At 42.0% G+C, this 23,631-nt stretch overlaps 1 protein-coding gene across 2 annotated transcripts in view; it reads left to right on the top strand.

Moving 5' to 3' along the window:
• The window catches only part of gpr158a (G protein-coupled receptor 158a), a 64,119-nt gene that overhangs the window by 15,333 nt on the left and 25,155 nt on the right, over window positions 1-23,631 (top strand). For both annotated transcript variants that reach the window (XM_078792312.1, XM_078792311.1), the window contains exons 3-5: window positions 10,414-10,516; window positions 15,930-16,156; window positions 17,644-17,712. In XM_078792312.1, coding sequence (XP_078648438.1) covers window positions 10,414-10,516; window positions 15,930-16,156; window positions 17,644-17,712 — 399 coding nt within the window. The remainder of the gene's footprint in view (window positions 1-10,413; window positions 10,517-15,929; window positions 16,157-17,643; window positions 17,713-23,631) is intronic.

Genomic DNA, 23,631 nt, shown 5'->3' with positions numbered 1-23,631 from the left:
CTACTCCTGCTACTCCTGCTACTCCTGCTAAGCATCTGCGAAGGTCGACCCCGTATTAGCAGAGAGGCGAGGATTCATTTTGTTTTTACTGCCGTGTTTTCCCCGACGCAGGTATTTCCCCCTCGCATGTGCAATTTGTTGCGTAATGGCCTTCTTAGGGCCTATTAAAATGGGAAAGACAGTCATTCCGGGTTCCTAGTTGGAAAGAAAACACTTGCTGCTGGTTTATTCGGGTGTTTCATTTGAGTCTCATTACATCGCTGGATTGTAACAAGAATCGTAGACGCTCATTCAGCGACGAAGAGGAGATGATTCAAGACAAATAGTGACCTGTCGGCGACCCGGCGGTCTTTGTTTTGTGGGATTTACGTCTTATTGTCTGTTTTGTATTGGTAATCTTGACTAGCAGCTGTCTTTTAACTTGCGAAGATAACCAGGCAAAACACACATTATCACTTTGGCAGCCATGTTAGCTTGTTCTTTATCTGCACGGCCATAATAAGAACATAAACATGGGATGTAACCCATTGACTTTAGACCACGGGTCTCAAACTCAATTTACTTGGGGGGGGGCCACTGGAGCTAGGGTCTGGGTGAGACTGGACCACATCAGGTTTTCAAAAAAAAAACGTATTTATTAAAAACAAAAAACTTAAAAAAACTTCGCTTTGGTTCCAATTTTCTACAATAAAAGCTCTGATAAAATATTCCACTGTTCTCAAATATATTAATTTTTATTTTTCTACACAAAATAAGATGAAAAATAAATAAACAAATCAAGAATAAAGAAAATCAATCAATCAGTAATAAGTATAATAATAATAATAATAATAAAACAGCAAATAATAAAAACTTAAGACAAATGATTTTTTCAGATTCAAATGAACAAATCATTATTAGAGCCCTGTAGACATGACAAAACACGACTATAGTCACATTTATACTCTTTTTATTTACAACATATTGCGCAACTGCAGGGTCTGGAGACACATGCTAACTCGCAAACTAGAGAGCTAGCGACCTAAACGGTAGCCTTCAAGTTATTTCCTTTTGCCAAAAACTTACCACTTCCACACGGATAGAGAGGATAACTATTAACAGTTATTAACCTTTAACATGAACATTAATCAAACGTAATAATTTTTTCTGGGTACATGATATCATACAGCATCCATATCAAACTTGCGCGGGCCACACTGACATTAAATTTTCATATCAAGACGGGGGCCCTCAAACTAGTGTCGTGTGTTTGAGACCCCTAGTTTAGACACTCAAATTTTGAGGGACGGTACAAAAACCAACCACTTTCATTCTAGATTGCTCTTTGACCCTCCAGTTCAGTTTGAGACCCCTGCTTTAGACACTAAGTCACTCACACATAAGATTATAACATGCACATTAGATTCGAACCCTGACCTTCAACGGCCTACATGCTAACCACTAAGCAACCGTGCGGCCTCAGATTGTTTTGTGACGCGGTTAGTTTTTTTAAACTGATTTTTTTGTTCCTGTCTCTTGCAGTGTTTGTTGCAAACACATGCATCCTATGCAAATTATATGCAAATTAGACGATAAAGACTCCTTTATAGTCAAAACATGGAACAAAATCACTGTTGGATAAGAGCATAAAATATCATATAAACAGAAAAATAAGCACAAATGGAGGAAAATAATGTTAACAAAATGCCACAGGTTCAAGAACTTACGTATATCCACCCGAGTCACCGAGTCGACTTAAACGTTAATAAAGCTCCAAATGCACAAAAGACGTCTGGAACGTGCAGTGCTACATCTTACCTCATGTGCTAAATTTAGATTTTTCTCTGCCTTTCATTGGAAGCTGTTAATATATTCCTGGAGACAGAAATGGTTTCTATTTTAAGGCTGCTTTTGCGGTGTTTCACACCCAAACAGACACCTTTTGTCTGCATAGCTCCGTGGTTACAGACACACAAACACAGGCGGTAACGTCTTAACAATGTTATTTCTTGCTAATTTGGTTATTTCCAAAACAGCATTATTATTGTGCATATTGAAGTGTACTGACTAAAGTGTTCAATTCCAGACACACACACACTTAATATTAGAAATACAGCTTTAGCTTCCGCATCCTGGGAATGTCCGATTGCGCCAGCACATCAGCGTACAGTGATTGAGGTCGTGATTCCCACAAGGGACCCCAGTCAAGACCCCTCTCGACCTGCTGATGTGGTTTGGGGCTTGAGGCATCCTATTTAAGTAACTGTATGGTTAATTGCTCATTAACTTAACGGCAGGGGTCTCAAACACGCGGCCCGCGGGCCAAATGTGGCCCGCAGGACACTAGTTTGAGGCTCCCGCCTTGATATGAAAGTTTAATGTTAGTGCGGCCCGCGCAAGTTTGATATGGATGCTGTATGGTATCATGTACCCAGAAAAAATTATTACGTTTGATTCATGTTCATGTTAAAGGTTAAATAACTGTTAATAGTTATCCTCCCTATCCGTGTGGAACTGGTAAGTTTTTGGCTATTTAAGTTTAAAGGAAATAACTTGAAGGCTACCGTTTAGGTCACTAGCGCTCTAGTTTGCGAGTTAGCATGTGTCTCAAGACCCTGCAGTTGCGCAATATGTTGTAAATAAAGAGTATAAATGTGACTATAGTCGTGTTTTGTCATGTCTACAGGGCTCTAATAATGTTTTGTTAATTTTAATCTGAAAAAAAAAAATTGTCTACCCACCAACTATATGTAGTTTAAGTTTTTATTATTTGCCGTTTTATTATTATTATTATATTGATTTATTTATTACTGATTGATTTTCTTTATTCTTGATTTGTTTATTTATTTTTTATCTTATTTTGTGCAGAAAAATAAAAAGTAAGATATTTGAGAACAGTGGAATGTTTTATCAGAGCTTTTCTTGTAGAAAATTGGAACCAAAGCGAAGTTTTTTTTAATTTTTTTGTTTTTAATAAATGTGTTTTTTTTGGGGGGGAAATCTGATGCGGCCCAGTCTCACCCAGACCCGAGCTCCAGTGGCGCCCAAGTAAATTGAGTTTGAGACCCCTGCTTAACGGGGACCTCACCAAAGCTGTGATTACACTTCAGCGTCCTCACAAAGACGTCTTATAGTGCTGTAGTGGACACAATATTACTGTATATTTCATACCTGCCAACTTGTACTCATTTGTTGTACTCTGCACACATTTCGACGCTCAGTATGTATTCATGATTTATTTTTATTTTTTAAGTTGCCATGGCAATCGGCACGTAAGCTCTCAGCGAATCAGAGCGCTCCCTTTTATACCCGCGTCCTACACATAGCAAGTGTTTACAGTTCCGAGGAAAACAATAGAAACTTTCACGTTCTAGACTTTCATTTAAGATGTGTAGTGAAGCCTTTTTTTTTTTTTATGGCAGGAGTGACCTTCCAGTCTCACATGCTACTGGGTCAGCCTTGGTTTTTAAATGCAGTCAATTGAAGGGCAGCAAGAGGGAGAAACCAAACATTCGTCCCGTGGAGGATTAATAGAGGGGGTGTAAAGTATGTAGAAAGTAGCGTTGCCGTTTATCTAAGGACCCGTGAGATTAGATGAGAGAGTAGTACAGTCTTCATGCCTGCAGTGGACCAAAATAGATGATTAAAAAAAAAAAAGAGCCAGGAAGAATATCGTGCACATTGATTCAGTTATGGATGTGTTATTTTTGATTGCAAAAGCAATGCTAAGCTAACTAGACCCGGAGGCCTTCTCTCAAGCTGCGGTTTTTGGACTGCACCCAAGTGGAGTACAAGCCATTTCGGCCTTGCTCGCCTCCTGCTCGTTTTTAAAGACCTTTTAGATGTGTTTCTTTGAACCGAGTGTGGCTGCTTGTGACGTACAATGAGTTTAAAATTGCGTTGTCTTGTTGAAGTCCGTCCGCTTCACCTTTGTGTTAGATCATCCATGCCTGATCGCATCTGTTTATCTGTAAATCAAGCTCAGTATTATTATTATTATTATTATTATTATTATTATTATGGTAATGGTTTAATTTCATTTGGACATGCATCAGATTACAATTGAATGCATCACATAATCAGTTCACAGTTCCACATGTCCAAAAAGGAGTAGGAAGAAGCAAAGCTTATTGAATCCTACCCCTCCATCTGGTACTTTTACAATTAATAACTGTTACATTTGTTCACTTCCTGCTTTCGTAATATAATTTAAGTTTTTTTTTATTTTACTTATTTATGTTTTTTTTATTGTATTTTGTATTTGTATTTTTTGTGAGGCCTGCGTGCTAACCACTCGGCCGCCGTGCAGCCTATCCCAATACATTTTGACTATTTTTATATTTCATTTTTCATTATTTAATATTCTAAATTCTGTTTCTAAATAGTACAGCTTTTTTTGTTTTTCATAACATCTGACTTAAAAAAATAAAATATGTCTTAAATGTATTTATTATTTATTATTTATTATTTATTATTTATTATTTATTATTTATTATTTATTATTTATTATTTATTAAGATGAAATTTTTTTCCTTGTTTGTTTTCTTGATTTTTGAAAAAATATATCATTTCTGCTGTTTTTTTTTTGCGATTTCAGCTTTTTTGTATTATTATGATTTTATTCTATAATATTATACATTTTTACACAACCTAATTTTCTAAGAAATTACACGCTTTTTGGAATATGGCAATAACTTTTCATTTTTAGTTTTTGTCATGTACCGAAGTACAAGGTGGATATGACCATACAATGACATAATGGGTACCATAGTAACTTCCTGCTTTCCTAATGTAGTGTTTTTTTTTTTTTTTTTTTTTGTCACGTACCAAAGTACGAGGTTACTTTTACAATCAGTAACTGTTACATTTGTCCACTTCCTGCTTTCCTAATTATAGGTTAAGCATTAATTTCATTTGAACATGCATCAGATTCAGTTCACAGTTCCACATGTCCGAAAGGAGTAGGAAGAAGCAAAGCTTATTAAATCCTACCCCTCCATCTAGTACTTTTTCAAACAGTAACTGTTACATTTGTTCACGTCCTGCTTTCCTAATATAGTTTTTTATTTTATTTTTGTTATGACCATCCAATGACATAATGGGTACCATAGTAACCGTCAATATAGTGATATGTATAGCACATCATGACTGGTTCAAGACTCTTCATCCTTGTATTTAGCAAACATCAACTGCTTGTATTGTTTCTTGAATTGGCTCATCGTTGTGCATTGTTTGAGGGTCTTACTCAATCCATTCCATAGTTTGATTCCACATACTGAAATGCTATGGCTTTTTAACGTAGTCCTAGCATATAAGTGTTTCTTTCACACATATACACACACGGAAGCCATATTTGTGCTCCTATTGTGCGCACGCACCTAATTAGGTGTCATGAGAAGCTGCCTCCATGCTGCAGGGTTTAACAGAGCATGTACAACCCCTTTTAAAATAAACACAAGCTAATTTCCCTGGTGCCTTTATGCACATCCTGAGCTGGCACTTCACAGCTTGCCACACACACACACACACACACACACAGACATAGACAGCGCCCCCCCAGACTTGTGCTCTCCGTTTTACCTCCTTTTGTGCATTCTGTTGTTCACTCTGTAATTATCGCATGATCCTCGGGGTGTGTGTAGCACGCAGAAGGAACATTACAAATATCTACAGAGGCCTATTAGCGCTTGATTAGCTGCTGAGCTGGACGGGAAGCATGTGGGCTTCTTCTTGTTGGAGGGACGGCGTCGGGTCCTAATTAGCCAGCAGCCGAGGCGAGCTGCTTGCTTGCTTGCTGCTTTTCCTGGTCAGGTGGAAGAAGACGCTGGCCTCCGCATCAATTAGCATGATGAAGGGGGGGGGGCTTTTAGCATTTTTTTTTTTTAATTCCCTTGCCTGGTGTCACACGGAGGTGACGGTGGAGAACGAATGTTTGAAGTCATGAGAACTTGGCGTGTGCAGCTCAATTAGCGTAAAAATAAAATCACAAGAGAAGTGATGTCATTGCACTTTTTCATACGGAGAGAGTTGAGGCTCTTTAATTAGACTTTCAGCAGAAAGTATAGATTCATGTATAGTTGCTTTATTATTATTGAATACCTTTTAAATTACTAATACTCATTCATTCATTCATTTTCTACCACTTTTTCCTCATGAGGGTCGCGGGGGGTGCTGGAGCCTATCCCAGCTGTCTTTGGGCGAGAGGCGGGGTACACCCTGGACTGGTCGCCAGCCAGCCAATCACAGGGCACATATAGACAAACAACCATTCACACTCACATTCATACCTATGGACAATTTGGAGTCGCTAATTAACCTAGCATGTTTTTGGAATGTGGGAGGGAGCCTATTCCAGCCGTTTTCGGGCGAGCGGCGGGGTATACACCCTAGACTGGTCGCCAGCCAATCACAGGGCACAAATAGACAAACAACCATTCACACTCACATTTTTTTCCTTGTTTGTTTTCTTGATTCTTGGGAAAAAAATGTAATTTCTGCTGGGTTTTTTTGTAATGATTTCAGCCTTTTTGTATTATTATGAATTTATTCCGATAATATTAGACATTGGCCTTTAGCCAAAGACGGGCCGCATCCCCTACTTTGGACACCTCTGGCCTATACCATCTTGTATGAACCAGGAAGTCACCTGCTTCCTAGCAAAAATCCGCCAAACATTTCCAAGCAGGACTGGTACACCCTGGACTGTTGGCCAGCCAATCACAGGGCACATATAGGCAAACAACCATTCACACTCACATTCATACCTATGGACAATTTTTGGAGTCACCAATTAACCTAGCATGTTTTTGGAATGTGGGAGGAAACCGGAGTACCCGGAGAAAACCCACGCATGCACGGGGAGAACATGCAAACTCCACACAGAGATGGCCGAGGGTGGAATTGAACCCTGGTCTCCTAGCTGTGAGGCCTGCGCGCTTACCACTCATCACTAACACCACATAATGCATAGTGCAAAATGTTAGTTTAATTATTTTAGAATGCTAACATGCAAGCATTAGCATGCTCACACCTAGCATAATAGCGCAAAGTGTTTGTCAAGATCCTATTGAACCCTGGTCTCCTAGCTGTGAGGTCTGCGCGCTAACCACTCGACCGCCGTGCCATTACTAATACTCATTCATTCATTCATTCATTTATTTTCTACCGCTTATCCTCACGAGGGTTGCGGGGGTGCTGGAGCCTATCCCAGCCAATCACAGGGCACATATAGACAAACCACCATTCACACTCACATTCATACCTATGGACAATTTTTGTAGTGGCCAATGAACCTAGCATGTTTTTGGAATGTGGGAGGAAACCGGAGTACCCGGAGAAAACCCACGCATGCACGGGGAGAACATGCAAACTCCACACAGAGATGGCGGAGGGTGGAATTGAACTCGGGTCTTCTCGCTGTGTGGCCTGTACACAAACTACCTGTACACCGTGCAGCCTGAAAACTAACATTCATTCATTTTCTACTGCTTGTCCTCACAAGGGTCACCGGTCACTGGTCGCCAGCCAATCACAGGGCACATATAGACAAACAACCATTCACACTCACATTCAATTTGGACAATTTGGAGTAGCCAATTAGCATGTAAGCAACCTAGCATGTTTTTGGAATGTGGGAGGAAACCACGGAATACCACACAGAGATGGCCGAGGGTGGAATTGAACCCTGGTCTCCTAGCTGTGAGGTCTGCACGCTAACCACTCATCCACCGTGCCATTACTAATACTAATGATGCTAATTATATCTCATTCAATGGTGCCGGTGTATATTTACTGTAGCCTTCTACCTTAAACACGCACATATTCGATTCCACGGCCAGTCATCTCAATCTCGTGGAGCTAATTAACGATTATGTTAATGCAGTAAGCAATTTCTTTCCCGTGGCCGGCGCCAGAATAATATCAGTGCCCGAGTTGCTCAGTATCAACAGAACGCCATCATCAAACATAATTAACATCATGAGCCACCCACTAAAAAAAGTAGGTCACCGCCTGTGTCGCCGTTGTTATTAAAAATATTAGCACCGGTTATATTTGTTATATAAATTGTGTTGTTTTAAAACACAATACGAGATTATGAAAATGGGATCTTCCTGTATGACCTGTATAGTTGTGGCTACGCGGAGTTCGCCGGAGTTGAGACGACATGTGACGGATGGCAGATAACCGCCAGGCAGGCTGCGCCGTCTGGGCTGCCCCCCCCTCCGCTTCTCCACATCCTAGCATCCACATCAATCAGACATGGCTAGCAGGGCTATTCCTGGCTCTCCCCCTCCACACACACACACACACACACACACACACACACACATATACACACACACCTATGCGGCTGAGTGCCAATCGACTTTGGCAGGGTGAAGCTGAAGGCATGCACCACGTCGCTTTTCAACTTTTGCAGCTGCATGCTACTTTAGCTACCTCTTGTCTGTTTGCTAGGTGCCGTCATATGTCGCCACTCAGGTGTTGCCGTGGAACTCACGCGTGCTACACTTGCTGTGGAGTTCTTTGCAATGAGCTTATCAGTGCTGTGCTAGCTGAGCAGTGATATGTTGTGATCCAATGTAGATAAGCTGCATCATTGTGTTGTCATATAGGTGAAAAAGGTTATTATTATTATTATTATTCATTCATTTTCTACCACTTATCCTCATGAGGGTCGCAGGGGGTGCTGGAGCCTATCCCACCTGTGTTCAGGCGAGAGGCGGGGTACACCCTGGACTGGTCGCCAGCCAATCACAGGGCACATATAGACAAACAACCATTCACACTCACATTCATACCTATGGACAATTTGAAGTCGCTAATTAACCTAGCATGTTTTTGGAATGTGGGAGGGAGCCTATGCCAGCTGTCTTTGGGCAAGAAGCAGGGTACACCCTGGACTGGTCGCCAGCCAATCACAGGGCACATATAGACAAACAACCATTCACACTCACATTCATACCTATGGACAATTTGGAGTCGCTAATTAACCTAGCATGTTTTTGGAATGTGGGAGGAAACCGGAGTACCCGGAGAAAACTCACGCATGCACGGGGAGAACATGCAAACTTAGAGGTTGGAATTGAACTTGCGTCTCCTAGTTGGGAGGCCTGGGTGCTAACCACTCGGGTGCCGTGCAGCCGATCCCAATAAATTTAGACTTTTTGTGATATTTAATTTTTCATTATTTAATATTATAAATTCAGTTTGTAAATAGTACAGCTTTTTTTTTGTTTTTCATAATATTCCGACTTAACTTTAACAACATTTTGTCTTTATTATTTATTATTTATTATTTATTATTTATTATTTATTATTTATTATTTATTATTTATTATTTATTATTTATTATTTATTATTTATTATTTATCATTTATTATTTATTATTTATTATTTATTATTTATTATTTATTATTTATTATTTATTTATTAAAATGAATTTTTTTCCCTTGTTTGTTTTCTTGATTCTTGAAAAAATGTCATTTCTGCTGTTTTTTTTATGATTTCAGCTTTTTTGTATTATTATGATTTTATTCCGATAATATTAGAAATTTTTACACAACCGAGTTTTCTAAGAAGTTACAAGCTTTTTGGAATATGTGCAATAAAGAAACAGCCTTTGGCCACAGATGGGCCGCATCCCCTACCTTGGACACCCCTGGTTTTTCCCATCTTGTATGAACCAGGAAGTCACCTGCTTCCTAGCAAAAGTCCGCCAAACATTTCCAAGCAGGGCTGGTCTAGTTAGGAAGTTGTCGACCATCTCCAGTATGTGTTTGGTCCTGATGGAGGTCTCCCGAGTGCTCTCTTGGTTGTCCCAATGGTTCTTCTTCTTCTTCAGGAAGCTGTCAGTTAAGCTCATTGTAACTTTTAAAAACAGAGGAAGTAGTTTTACTCCGGTGTAACCTAGCAACGGCCCCGGTTGTCAGGCCTCTTCTTTCGACCGAGGTCCTCAGGAGGAGGTCATAAATAACATCCTCTCAAGACATCCGGTGCTGTGTGACGGCCGCTTCGTTTAAAAAAACGACGGCCACGTCAGGTCGTCAGAGCACTCGGCGGCATGTCAGGTGTCAGCTGGAGCGGCGTTGCTATTTCGGTCCGCCTCGTCATCATCATCAGGTTGTGTGAGGAACGAGACCACCACAACGACCCCTCCTCATTCCCACAAGGAATGAACCCAACGGCTTGTTATTTAATCATGCAAATTAGCCAATTCTTAATTTAGACGTTAATTATACGTTGTAATTTGTCAGTGTGCCCCCTGACGCCCCCTTGTGTTTTTCTATCAGGGCAGCAATCAAATGGAAGAGACTTTCATTTAATACGGAGAGAGAGAGAAGTTAAATAATTACACCTCACCACCACATTTGACTCTTTGAAATGACTTTCAATCCTGCTTGCTCAAGTTTGATTCCGTTTGTCTCCTCACAGTGTTTGCCGATGCGCGGCCATGGCTTCGTGCTGGACAAGTTCAAGTGTCACTGCAGGAAAGGCTTCTACCATCCCAGCCGAGTGGCCGTCAGCGGCTTTACGAGTGAGTCTGTCACTTAAAATGTTCATCTCGTCAAGCTAACACCTGTATGCACTTTACTTGCTGAGTTGGCAATGTCAAATTAGTTAAAAAAATCATACCTGCCAACTTGTACACATTTTGAGTACTCTTGTATGTTTGGCTGCCGTCCACCAACGCATTTTACTGCATATACCGCTTTCATTTTCTAACTCACTCTTTAGTACAACCCGCTATTAGAATTGTTTTTGCATATGATTTCGGATCAACATTTGCAACAAAAGTAACTGTAGTAAAACATTGATTTGTTTAATTGCTATTGCTCACTCCCATCAACCAGCAACCCTGACAATATCCATTTTGCAAGTCTGCAAAAAGCAACCGATGTAATAGTTGTGGCTGTAGTCAACCTCTTAATGTCATGTTTATTAACCCCAACAAGATGGAGTATCATGTAACTGTACCTACCTCTGTGTGCGCTTTAAAATGTCGCTTTTATCTGTTGTGACATTCATGCTTGTTACACTTTTCTAACACACTCTTGAGTGCAACCCGCTATTGCCTTCACATCTGATTTCGGATCAACATTTGCAACAAAACAAACTGTAGTAAAACATCAATTAGCTCCAGTAGCTCTCCTTTTCTGTTTAATTGCTATTGCTCACTCCCGTCAACCAACAACCCCGACAACTTCCGTTCGGCAAGTCTGCAAAAAACATCCGATGTAACAATTGTGGCTGTAGTCAACCTCTTAATGTCGTGTTTATTAACCCCAACAAGATGGAGTACCATGTAACTGTACCTACCCCTGTGTGCGCTTTAAAATGTCGGTTTTATCTGTTGTGACATTCATGCTTGTTACACTTTTCTAACACACTCTTGAGTGCAACCCGCTATTGCAATTGCCTTCGCATCTGATTTCGGATTAACATTTGCAACAAAACAAACTGTAGTAAAACATCAATTAGCTTCAGTAGCTCTCCTTTTCTGTTTAATTGCTATTGCTCACTCCCGTCAACCAACAACCTCGACAATTTCCGTTCGGCAAGTCAGCAAAAAACATCCAATGTAACAATTGTGGCTGTAGTCAACCTCTTAATGTCGTGTTTATTAACCTCAACAAAATGGAGTATCATGTAACTGTACCTACCCCTGTGTGCGCTTTAAAATGTCGGTTTTATCTGTTGTGACGTTCATGCGTGTTACACTTTTCTAGCACACTCTTCAGCACAACCCGCTATTGCAATTGCCTTTGCAAGTGATTTCGGATCAACATTTGCAACAAAAGTAACTGTAGTAAAACATCAATTAGCTCCAGTAGCTCTGCTTTTCTGTTTAATTGCTATTGCTCACTCCCGTCAACCAACAACCCCGACAACTTCCGTTCGGCAAGTCTGCAAAAAACATCCGATGTAACAATTGTGGCTGTAGTCAACCTCTTAATGTCGTGTTTATTAACCCCAACAAGATGGAGTACCATGTAACTGTACCTACCCCTGTGTGCGCTTTAAAATGTCGGTTTTATCTGTTGTGACATTCATGCTTGTTACACTTTTCTAACACACTCTTGAGTGCAACCCGCTATTGCAATTGCCTTCGCATCTGATTTCGGATTAACATTTGCAACAAAACAAACTGTAGTAAAACATCAATTAGCTCCAGTAGCTCTCCTTTTCTGTTTAATTGCTATTGCTCACTCCCGTCAACCAACAACCTCGTCAATTTCCGTTCGGCAAGTCAGCAAAAAACATCCAATGTAACAATTGTGGCTGTAGTCAACCTCTTAATGTCGTGTTTATTAACCCCAACAAGATGGAGTATCATGTAACTGTACCTACCCCTGTGTGCGCTTTAAAATGTCGGTTTTATCTGTTGTGACGTTCATGCGTGTTACACTTTTCTAGCACACTCTTCAGCACAACCCGCTATTGCAATTGCCTTCGCAAGTGATTTTGGATCAACATTTGCAACAAAAGTAACTGTAGTAAAACATCAATTAGCTCCAGTAGCTCTGCTTTTCTGTTTAATTGCTATTGCTCACTCCCGTCAACCAACAACCCCCGACAACTTCCGTTTGGCAAGTCTGCAAAAAACATCCGATGTAACAATTGTGGCTGTAGTCAACCTCTTAATGTCGTGTTTATTAACCCCAACAAGATGGAGTACCATGTAACTGTACCTACCCCTGTGTGCGCTTTAAAATGTCGGTTTTATCTGTTGTGACATTCATGCTTGTTACACTTTTCCAACACACTCTTGAGTGCAACCCGCTATTGCAATTGCCTTCGCATCTGATTTCGGATTAACATTTGCAACAAAAGTAACTGTAGTAAAACATGGGTAATGTGTATATAATGTGTATACAATGTGTATATAATGAGTAGAGATGCTCAATAGTGGCTATTTTTTACCAATATCTGATATAGCGGAATTGTAATGGACTAAAATGGCCAAGAATGGAAGCTGTGATGTTAGTAGCTCTGCATGTTCCTTCACTCCTGTAGGTGGAACGTGTCCCAATGCATTAGCCTCCAAGGAGGACGGGAGTTACTTTTCATTCCACCTTAGGCCTGCACCATCTTATTGGATCCATTTTTCACCTCCAAACAGTTTGTGGCGCACAGAGAAATAAGATCGGAAAAAAAAACCCTCAAAGAGCAGAATAGCTGTGGTGTGTGTCCAGCAAACACAATACCCTGTGTATATATATATATATATATATATGTGTGTGTGTGTGTGTGTGTGTGTGTGTGGAGAACAATAAGAGCGAGTCGAGCCAAGCCTGTTAGCCAGCCGCAGTCTGGCCCACCATGGGGGCCAAATAGCAAGTGTGTTCATCTACAACGGGGACAGCTTTTTTGTCTCCCAGCGATTGTGTGAATACGTGGGTAGACTTGGACGGGGTTTAAACGTCTTCACACTGAGCTGCAAGAAGATGAGAGTGTGACTCATTTCTCCACGAATGAGAAGACTCTTTGAAGGGCTCAGTGATGTGCGTAGTCATTGCTTCTTTTTCAAGAAGACAAAATCCCCACAAATCTCGGAGACAATGGGTCTTCCCGGGGAAATCCTTCTTCTCCATTGCGTGGTAGATCAAGACGCCATTTGTTCTTCTTTAAATCGTATGGACGATTCCTCCACAGTCCCATAATAAATATACCTTATACACCAGGGGTCTCAAACTCAATTTACTTGGGGGCCACTGGAGCTCGGGTCTGGGTGAGACTGGGCCGCATCAGGTTTTCACAAAAAAAAACGCATTTATTAAAAACAAAAAAATGTAAAAAAAACTTTGCTTTGGTTCCAATTTTGTACAATAAAAGCTCTGATAAAACATTCCACTGTTCTCAAATATCTTAATTTTTATTTTTCTGCACAAAATAAGATGAAAAATAAATCAACAAATCAAGAATAAAAAAAATCAATCAATCAGTAATAAATAAATATAATAATAATAAAACGCCAAATAATAAAAACTCAAGAAACCACAAAAAGCAACCGATGTCACAGCTGTGGCTGTAGTCAACCCCTTAATGTCGTGTTTATTAACCCAACAAGATGGAGTATCATATAACTGTACCTACAAAAAAAAGCATTTATTAAAAACAAAAAAAAATTAAAAACTTCGCTTAGGTTCCAATTTTCTACAATAAAAGCTCTGATAAAAAATTCCACTGTTCTCAAATATCTTAATTTCTATTTTTCTGCACAAAATAAGATGAAAAATAAATAAACAAATCAAGAATAAAGAAAATCAATCAGTAATAAATAAATATAATAATAATAATAATAAAAGGGCAAATAATACAAACTCAAGAAACCACATATAGTTGGTGGGTAGACAAATTATTTTTTTCAGATTAAAATGAACAAAGCATTATTAGAACCCTGTAGACATGACAAAACACGACTATAGTCACATTTATACTCTTTTTATTTACAACATATTGCGCAACTGCAGGGTCTTGAGACACATGCTAACTCGCACACTAGAGAGCTAGCGACCTAAACGGTAGCCTCCAAGTTATTTCCTTTAAAATTAAATAGCCAAAAACTTACCACTTCCACACGGATAAGGAGGATAACTATTAACAGTTATTTAACCTTTAACATGAACATGAATCAAACGTAATAATTTTTTCTGGGTACATGATACCATACAGCATCCATATCAAACATTAAACTTTGTTATCAAGGCGGGGGGCCCCAAACTAGTGTCCCGCAGGCCGCGTGTTTGAGACCCCTGCCTTACACGTTGGGGAAGTGTCTTTCTTGACGCATATAGGGTTGCGTTTTATGGGTTTAAAAAAAAAATGGAGGCGAGCAATCGGCACTGGACTGCTGCGGAAAGTTTGTTTTTGATTCAAACTAAATTTCAAGACCGGACGAACGGAAAACTGGGAATACGGAGTTATTCCAACAAGTGGAAGAAAAACTGGAGGAAGTTGGTATCATGTGATGTTGGTGTTTATGCTTTACTGCGCATGCCCCATTGACTATTCTGGTTGATTATAGCGCCGCATGTAAACACACAATTGGAATATTCCTTTTCATGTATAGCATTGTTTTCGGAAAGGTCATTCGGAAAAAGAATGTAAACATGGTTAATGTTGATACCAACTTGTGTCTTTGGTCTCTTGTGTCTGATTCCACAGTCTTTACATTCCACTTGTGTCAGTGCTTAATCGACTTAGTCGTGTAGAGTACTTACTTAAGCAGCGTGACACCCTCTTTTAATAAGCGGACATCTTCCTGAGCCCCCTCTCATGTCCGTCCTCACGGTGTCGCCGCGTCCTTGTAGGTTGGGGGGTGGGATGAGAGTCTTTTTGCGAGCCATCAGCGCAGCGTCATATGGCGGCACACGTTGTAGCCGTGTTGACTTTTCGTGTTCGCACATATAGATCCGACACGGCTTGTGTTGACATAACGTCGATGAGCCCCGGCAGGGTCAGAGTGGGATAAGCATTTCTATCTACTCGGGGGGAAAACTCCACTTTGTCATGGAGCAGGGGTGTCCACTCTTATTTCCACTCAGGGTTGCATGTGAGGGGGGCACTACGATACATTTTGTGCATCCCATCCATCCATCCATCCATTTTCCTCCGCTTATCCGGGTCCGGGTCACGGAGCTGGCAGTCTTAGTAGGGAAACCCAGACTTCCCGGCCCCCGGCCACCTCCTCCAGCTCCACCGGGAGGACACCAAGGCGTTCCCAGGCCAGCTGTGAGACATAGTCCCATAGGTCTGCCCCGGTGCCTTTTCCTGACTGGGCATGCCCAGAACACCTCAACAGGGAGGCATCCGGACTAGACTGACTGACTGAGCTCCTCACCCTAACCTTTGTGCATGCCGAAACTTTTAAAATGTCTTCCTGAGATGATGAATTAAGACGGCGTGATGGATAAGTCTACATCAAATGCTAACAGTGTCCTCCACAGGGGAGGGGCCAAAAGGAACGGTACCAGACAGCGGCCCCAACGCGGACGAGGCGTCCTCCAGTGACTGCCTGCCATGTCAGCCGGGCTGCGCCTTCTGCAAGGACGACACGCCGTGCGTCACGCGGGAAGACGGCGCCCTCCGCATGGCCGTTCTCTCCTTCCAGTGCCTGTGCATGCTAGTGGTCTTCGTTAGCATGGTGCTCGTGTACCACTTCCGCAGGAACAAGGTACTCACACACCAGCGCTTCCACATGTGGGCGGTCACAATGACGCTTTGAAATCATATCAAACAGCGTCGCTGTTCGGCATCAGCACCTTGGACAGCGACCGCACACTGATCATGTGTGGGCGGCCATCTTTGTAAGGAGACGGTTTTCATGTCGATAATAGACTCTCTTGTGATTCACACTTTAAGGCCGCTCCGGAAGTCATTGCAGCGCTTTTAGGTGGCTGTTATATTCAATGTTATGAAATATGAATGCAACACTTTGGTTTTATGCTCCCTTTTACTCACTCAAGTAAAATATGCTCCTTTCTGCATACATATATGCTTAGCTCACACAAAATTGTTACATTAGTCCAGTGCATAATTTACTTCTCTTTTGAGTACCTTTCAAAGGGCTTACATAACTTGTAGTTGTTTTTATTTATTATCATTCTTATGTAAAGTGTATACCTAAGCAAGGGGTGTACAAAGCGCCATTTTTTCCCTGCAATTTGCGGTTTATTGGCCCTTTATTCATTCATTCATTCATTCATTCATTCATTTTCTACTGTGTTCGGGCGAGAGGCGGGGTACACCCTGGACTGGTGGCCAGCCAATCACAGGGCACATATAGACAAACAACCATTCACACTCACATGCATACCTATGGACAATTTGGAGTCGCCAATTAACCTAGCATGTTTTTGGAATGTGGGAGGAAACCGGAGTACCCAGAGAAAACACATGCAAACTCCACACAGAGATGGCTGAGGGTGGAATCGAACTCGGGTCTACTAGATGTGAGGCCTGCACGCTAACCACTATTTCACCGTGCAGCCCGGCCTTTTATTCATTCATTCATTTTCTACCGCTTATACACCCCGGACTGGTGGCCAGCCAATCACAGAGCACATATAGACAAACAACCATTCACACTCACATTCATACCTATGGACAATTTAGAGTCGCTAATTAACCTAACATGTTTTTGGAATGTGGGAGGAAACCGGAATTGAACTCGGGTCTCCTAGCTGTGAGGCCTGAACGCTAACCACTAGTTCACCATGCAGCCCGGCCTTTTATTCATTCATTCATTTTCTACCGCTTATACACCCCGGACTGGTCGCCAGCCAATCACAGGGCACATATAGACAAACAACCATTCACACGCACATTCATACCTATGGACAATTTAGAGTCGCTAATTAACCTAGCATGTTTTTGGAATGTGGGAGGAAACCGGAATTGAACTCGGGTCTCCTAGCTGTGACCTGTGCGCTAACCACTCGCCCACCGTGCAGCCTTTATTAAAATAAAGTTAATTCTGAAAGAGCTATATCATTAGATATGATGCTAATTTGCTTTGTCAGCATTAACTTCTAGCTAAGAATTGTTCCTTATGCGTCTTTAGTCTTTGGTAGACTACGGTGTATGTTCCTCATGTGCATGTTTATGATGCATAAATTAGATTTCTTGGATTAATTGTGCTGTGTTTTAATTTACCTGCAGAGTATCAGAGCGTCGGGCCTTGTCCTGCTGGAGGCCATCTTGTGTGGAGCTCTTCTTCTCTACTTCCCGGTAAGTCGCCATTTAATGTTAAACAAAAAAATAACATTGGTGGCCCAGCGACCAATTAGTAAGCTGTATACCAGGGAAAAACAGCATAGGTTAGAAAGTGGGCGGTAGCCCCCTCGTGTCCCAAAAGTTGCACATGTGCACGGGCCAATTGTTTGCCTTGTCAGTACAAACTGCTCTCTATAAATCACAGCGCTCAGTTGGGGCTTTGCTTTTTGACAGCTGCATGGAGCTGTGATAAGCAGGCCTTTCACAGCCAAAGTGTGTGTATATGTGTGTGTGTATATATATATATATGTGTGTGTGTGTGGCTTGTGCTCGCTGGCGACGGCCCGCTCGCCGCACACAGAGTTGGCCCGACGTCGTCGTCAGCAGCCTGTCGGACGGCGACCATCTGTTGAGAAGGTGCTTGTGTGCTGCTTTTTCGAAAAACCTGGGGTAGTTACTTTTAGTACGCTCTCTCCGTGCTTTGCTCGTCAAACTGATGACTTTGGATGCGCACGCCCCGCTTTCGGGAGCCGCTCTCTCGCCGATCAGAAGCGGCAAGCGGCTCACTTACAATCAATATCGCCATAAAAAGGGATGGATTATGAGCTTAAACAGTATCGCATAGCGGCAGGTATTATGTTACATGATGTGCTTTGGAAACAAGCCGCCGAAGCAGAACATACTATAAAAGCTCTTATTACAGCTCGAGCATACTGTTAATTGGGAATACATGATATTATAACAAGTTTTTTTTTACATGAATAATAATTTGGAGTACATGAGAAAGTGACAAGGACAACATTTGTGCAAAACAGCAGCAACAGAACCAATCTTGTATATATTAATAGCGGTAAGGAGCAAACTGCTCCCCAGCATTAACACCACATGATTCTTCAAATATATCAGTAGTTTGCCTACAGCCGCAACTCTTAATTGGAGCTTCATTCGGTGAAATTATGATGAATAATGTGGCAGATTTGAACCATTCATTCATTTTCTACCGCTTATCCTCATGAGGGTTGTAGGGGGTGCTGGAGCCTATCCCAGCTGTCTTCAGGCGAGAGGTGGACTGGTCGCCAGCCAATCACAGAGCACATATAGACAAACAACCATTCACACTCACATTCATACCTATGGACAATTTGGAGTCGCTAATTAACTTAGCATGTTTTTGGAATGTGGGAGGAAACCGGAGTACCCGGAGAAAACCCACGCATGCACGGGGAGAACATGCAAACTCCACACAGAGATGGCCGAGGGTGGAATTGAACTCTCCTGGCTGTGAGGCCTTCACACTAACCACTCATCACTAACACCACATAATGCATAGTGCAAAATGTTAGTATAATTATGTTAGAACGCTAACATGCAAGCATTAGCATTAGCTCACATCTAGCATAATAGCGCGAAGTGTTTGTAAAGATCCTATCCCTGAAAATGCTAGAAATGTTAGTATAATTATGTTAGCATGCTAATATTGACGTGCTAGCATGCTAACACCTAGCATGATAGCGCTAAGTGTCTGCATAACTTCATTCATTCATTCATTCATTTTCTACCGCTTTTCCTCACGAGGGTCACAGGGGTGCTGGAGCCTATCCCAGCTGTCTTCGGGCGAGAGGCGGGGTACACCCTGGACTGGTGGCCAGCCAATCACAGGGTACATATAGACAAACAACCATTCACACTCACATTCATACCTATGGACAATTTGGAGTCGCTAATTAACCTAGCATGTTTTTGGAATGTGGGAGGAAACCGGAGTACCCGGATAAAACCCGCGCATTCACGGGGAGAACATGCAAACTCCACACAGAAATGGCTGTGGGTGGAATCAAACCCAGGTCTTCTAGCTGTGAGGCCTGTGAGCTAACCACTCGTCCACCGTGCAGCCAGATTTTAACCAAAGATTTAAAAATTCAACGAGCACACAAAATAAGTAGAATATATGAATTTTATGTGTGTAATGCTTCCCAGCATTCACGCAACAAGGTGGGCGGACATGTTTTGTTCCTAATATTGTGACTGCGCCTCCCAGTAGAGTCACGTGATTGTTAGGTGGCGTTTTCCTCTTGGCTAACTTGCCCGCAACCTCATTATTTTTTGCAAATAACGCCCACACACCATTGATTTACATGCGTCTGCCATTATGTCCGCGTCTGTGGCGCTCAGGGCGTTGGCTAATTGCAATCTAGTTGCAATCGTGCGGGCGTTGTATGCTTAGCCAAGCAATGCGGCCTAAATGTAATTAAAGCCAGGCAGATTTAGAGGCGGCTAATCAATGCAATTTGCTGCGACAAGGTCCTGGCGAGTAATAATGTTTGAAATGCGTCGCTAGTGAAAAGCGAGCTAGTGAGTGAAGTTATTGGCTGGTGAGTGTATGTAAAAAAAAAAAAGGGAGGGAGGGGTGATGTTTTTGTGTGTAAAGCTGGCGCAGTGATGCTAAAAATAGATACTTTGAAAATGATTGTTACAAAGGCCACTTGGCAATCTAGTCTGCGGCATTTAGCCATGACATGGGTGGTGGCTATCATCTGGTGAAGAAGGTTAAAAAAAAAAAAAAAAAATCACGTCTGCGCACGGAGCCATGCAGCACTATGCAGAGATTGATCTCCGCCCAGAAGCATTTCCACGTCTCTCCTGCGAATCCCACGTAAGCCGAGGCTGCCATGTTTGCGACGCATCACTCCACCAGCCTAAATATAGAAGCTGAAAATATTCCATATTCCGCTGCTACTGCTTCTATTTTCAATAATTCCGCTCTTATTAAAACAGCTGGAGACACATTTCATCCTGTTCTCGCTTTATGGAGAACAGCCTTTTTTTTTTTTTTTTTTTTATACCTTTCTATTCTCACCAGATTGTGTCTCATCCAATAAGTCGGGCTCATACCCCCCCCCCCCCACCCTTCATCTACCCTCCCCCTGAAGATGGAGATGTGGGGATAAAGCTATTTCTGACTGTGTGCATGAGCGAGGGAGGTGTGCGGGGACAATCATCTGGGGACTGAAAATGTGATCCCTCCTTTAGTTCATCTTATTTATGATTTGAGGGGGACTCGGTTTGGATATTGAAAAAAAAAAATTGTGTGTGTGTGTGAATCGAATAAAAGGTGTTGCATTGTGCTGCCACCTGGGTTCCACTCCCTGGTTGTACCTTAATAATAATAATAATAATCGTCATGCACAAACATTGTACTATATAATTAATGTTTTTTTATTGTCTGTTCATTGCTTGATATTATTATTACTATATTATTTCTCTACATTGTATTTTATTCATTCATTCATTTTCTACTGCTTATCCTCACGAGGGTCTCGGGTGGCGCTGGAGCCTATCCCAGTTGGTACACCCTGGACTGGTCGCCAGCCAATCAAGGGGAACATATAGACAAAATATGGTGGAATTGAACTCTGGTCTCCTAGCTGTGTGGCCTGCTAACCACACAGCTCTAACCACTTGTCCGCCATGTAGTCCGGTGTTGTGGTCAATATACAAGCAAATAACCTCCATGGTCTCAAATTGGCTAATAAATGTAATTTACAGTATGTGTGGCTGTAGGCAACCTCCCAATATACGTACATTCATTCATTTATTTTGTACCGCTTATCCTCACGACGGTTGTGGGGGGTGCTGGAGCCTATCCCAGCTGTCTTCGGGCGAGAGGCGGGGTACACCCTGCCTGCCTGACTGGTGGCCAGCCAATCACAGGGCACATTTAGACAAACCGGGTGGAATTGAACTCTGGTCTCCTAGCTGTGTGGCCTGCTAACCACACAGCTCTAACCACTTGTCCACCATGTAGCCCGGTGTTGTGGTCATTCATTCATTCATTTTCTACCGCTTATCCTCACGAGGGTCGTGCGGTCGCCAGCCAATCACAGGGCACATATAAACAAACAACCATTCACACTCACATTCATACCTATGGACAATTTGGAGTCGCTAATTAACCTAGCATGTTTTTGGAATGGGGGAGGAAACCGGAGAAAACCCACGCATGCACAGGGAGAATAAATATAGTAATTTCTATAATAGCTATATTTTTTAAATGTGTATAATTTGACTTTTTCAGCTATAACTGTAATTCACCATCTTCACCACTAGGTAGAGCAGCTCCTGTCCTAGTTGGGCATTCATATGCTTGCATATTAGAATACATGAAATAATGAAGTTCAGTGGGATACATTGTGGTTGTCTACTGCCATGCATTTCTAGTTTAGTTAGTGCTGATTTACAAGGTTAAATGTGTTCATTTTCAGAGGAGTTTTTCCTCTTTTAGGGTCCAGGGTAGATTCAGGAGAGACCTTTATGGTTTTGGACTCCAGCTTTCACAGTGAATCAGTGTCTAAGTAGAAGCAGGGCTGATGTCTTTTGACCTGACAGGCCGTTAAAACCCAGTTTGCCTCCCGACCAAAATGGTTCTGACACTTTCCCAGCAGACTGGCTCCATTTCCAGTGGAGGATGAAGTGCAGCAAACGGTCGTGTAGGTTCTTCTTCCCAGGAAGGAAGATGGGAATATCTCCCATGTGATGATTAGGAGTGAAGGGAATGGGTGGGAGGTAAGCGTCGGGGCTGGAGCTGGGTGTAATTTACACCCGGACCACCTCGGGGATCCAGAAACCATTACCTCCCCTCCGGAAAGCCGCCCTCCCCTCCCGCTTGGCAGCGAGTGTCGGCTTTCATATAAAAATGGATCAATTGCTATTACCCTCCTCCTCCTCCTCCTCCTCCTTGTCCTCCCCGCCCCTCCCTGCTCCTCACTCACAAAGAGATGATGATCAAAAAAGGCGGTGCTTATTTTATCCTCATTAGGGTCGCAGGGGTGCTGGAGCCTATCCCAGCTGATAATATACAAATAAATAACCTCCAGGGTCTCAAATTGGCAAATAAATTTAATTTACAGTATGTGTGGCTGTAGGCAACCTCCCAATATACATTCATTCATTCATTAATTTTCTACCGCTTATCCTCACGAGAGTCGCGGGGGTGCTGGAGCCTATCCCAGCTGATAATATACAAGTAAATAACCTCCAGGGTCTCAAATTGGCAAATAAATGTAATTTATAGTATGTGTGGCTGTAGGCAACCTCCCAATATACATTCATTCATTTTCTACCGCTTATCCTCACGAGGGTCGCGGGGGTGCTGGAGCCTATCCCAGCTCATCATAAATAAGCAAATAACCTCCAGGGTCTCAAATTGGCAAATAAATTTAATTTACAGTATGTGTGGCTGTAGGCAACCTCCCAATATACATTCATTCATTAAATAATTTTCTACTGCTTATCCTCACGAGAGTCGCGGGGGTGCTGGAGCCTATCCCAGCTGATAATATACAAGTAAATAACCTCCAGGGTCTCAAATTGGCAAATAAATGTAATTTATAGTATGTGTGGCTGTAGGCAACCTCCCAATATACATTCATTCATTTTCTACCGCTTATCCTCACGAGGGTCGCGGGGGTGCTGGAGCCTATCCCAGCTCATCATAAATAAGCAAATAACCTCCAGGGTCTCAAATTGGCAAATAAATTTAATTTACAGTATGTGTGGCTGTAGGCAACCTCCCAATATACATTCATTCATTAAATAATTGTCTACTGCTTATCCTCACGAGAGTCGCGGGGGTGCTGGAGCCTATCCCAGCTGATAATATACAAGTAAATAACCTCCAGGGTCTTAAATTGGCAAATAAATGTAATTTATAGTATGTGTGGCTGTAGGCAACCTCCCAATATACATTCATTCATTTTCTACCGCTTATCCTCACGAGGGTCGCGGGGGTGCTGGAGCCTATCCCAGCTCATCATAAATAAGCAAATAACCTCCAGGGTCTCAAATTGGCAAATAAATTTAATTTACAGTATGTGTGGCTGTAGGCAACCTCCCAATATACATTCATTCATTAAATTATTTTCTACTGCTTATCCT

Source organism: Doryrhamphus excisus, linkage group LG7, assembly GCF_037039965.1.
Source record: "Doryrhamphus excisus strain RoL-2023G ecotype Guam linkage group LG7, RoL_Dexc_Guam_v1.1, whole genome shotgun sequence".
NCBI lineage: Eukaryota > Metazoa > Chordata > Actinopteri > Syngnathiformes > Syngnathidae > Doryrhamphus > Doryrhamphus excisus.
This window is presented reverse-complemented; position numbering and strand designations above follow the sequence as displayed.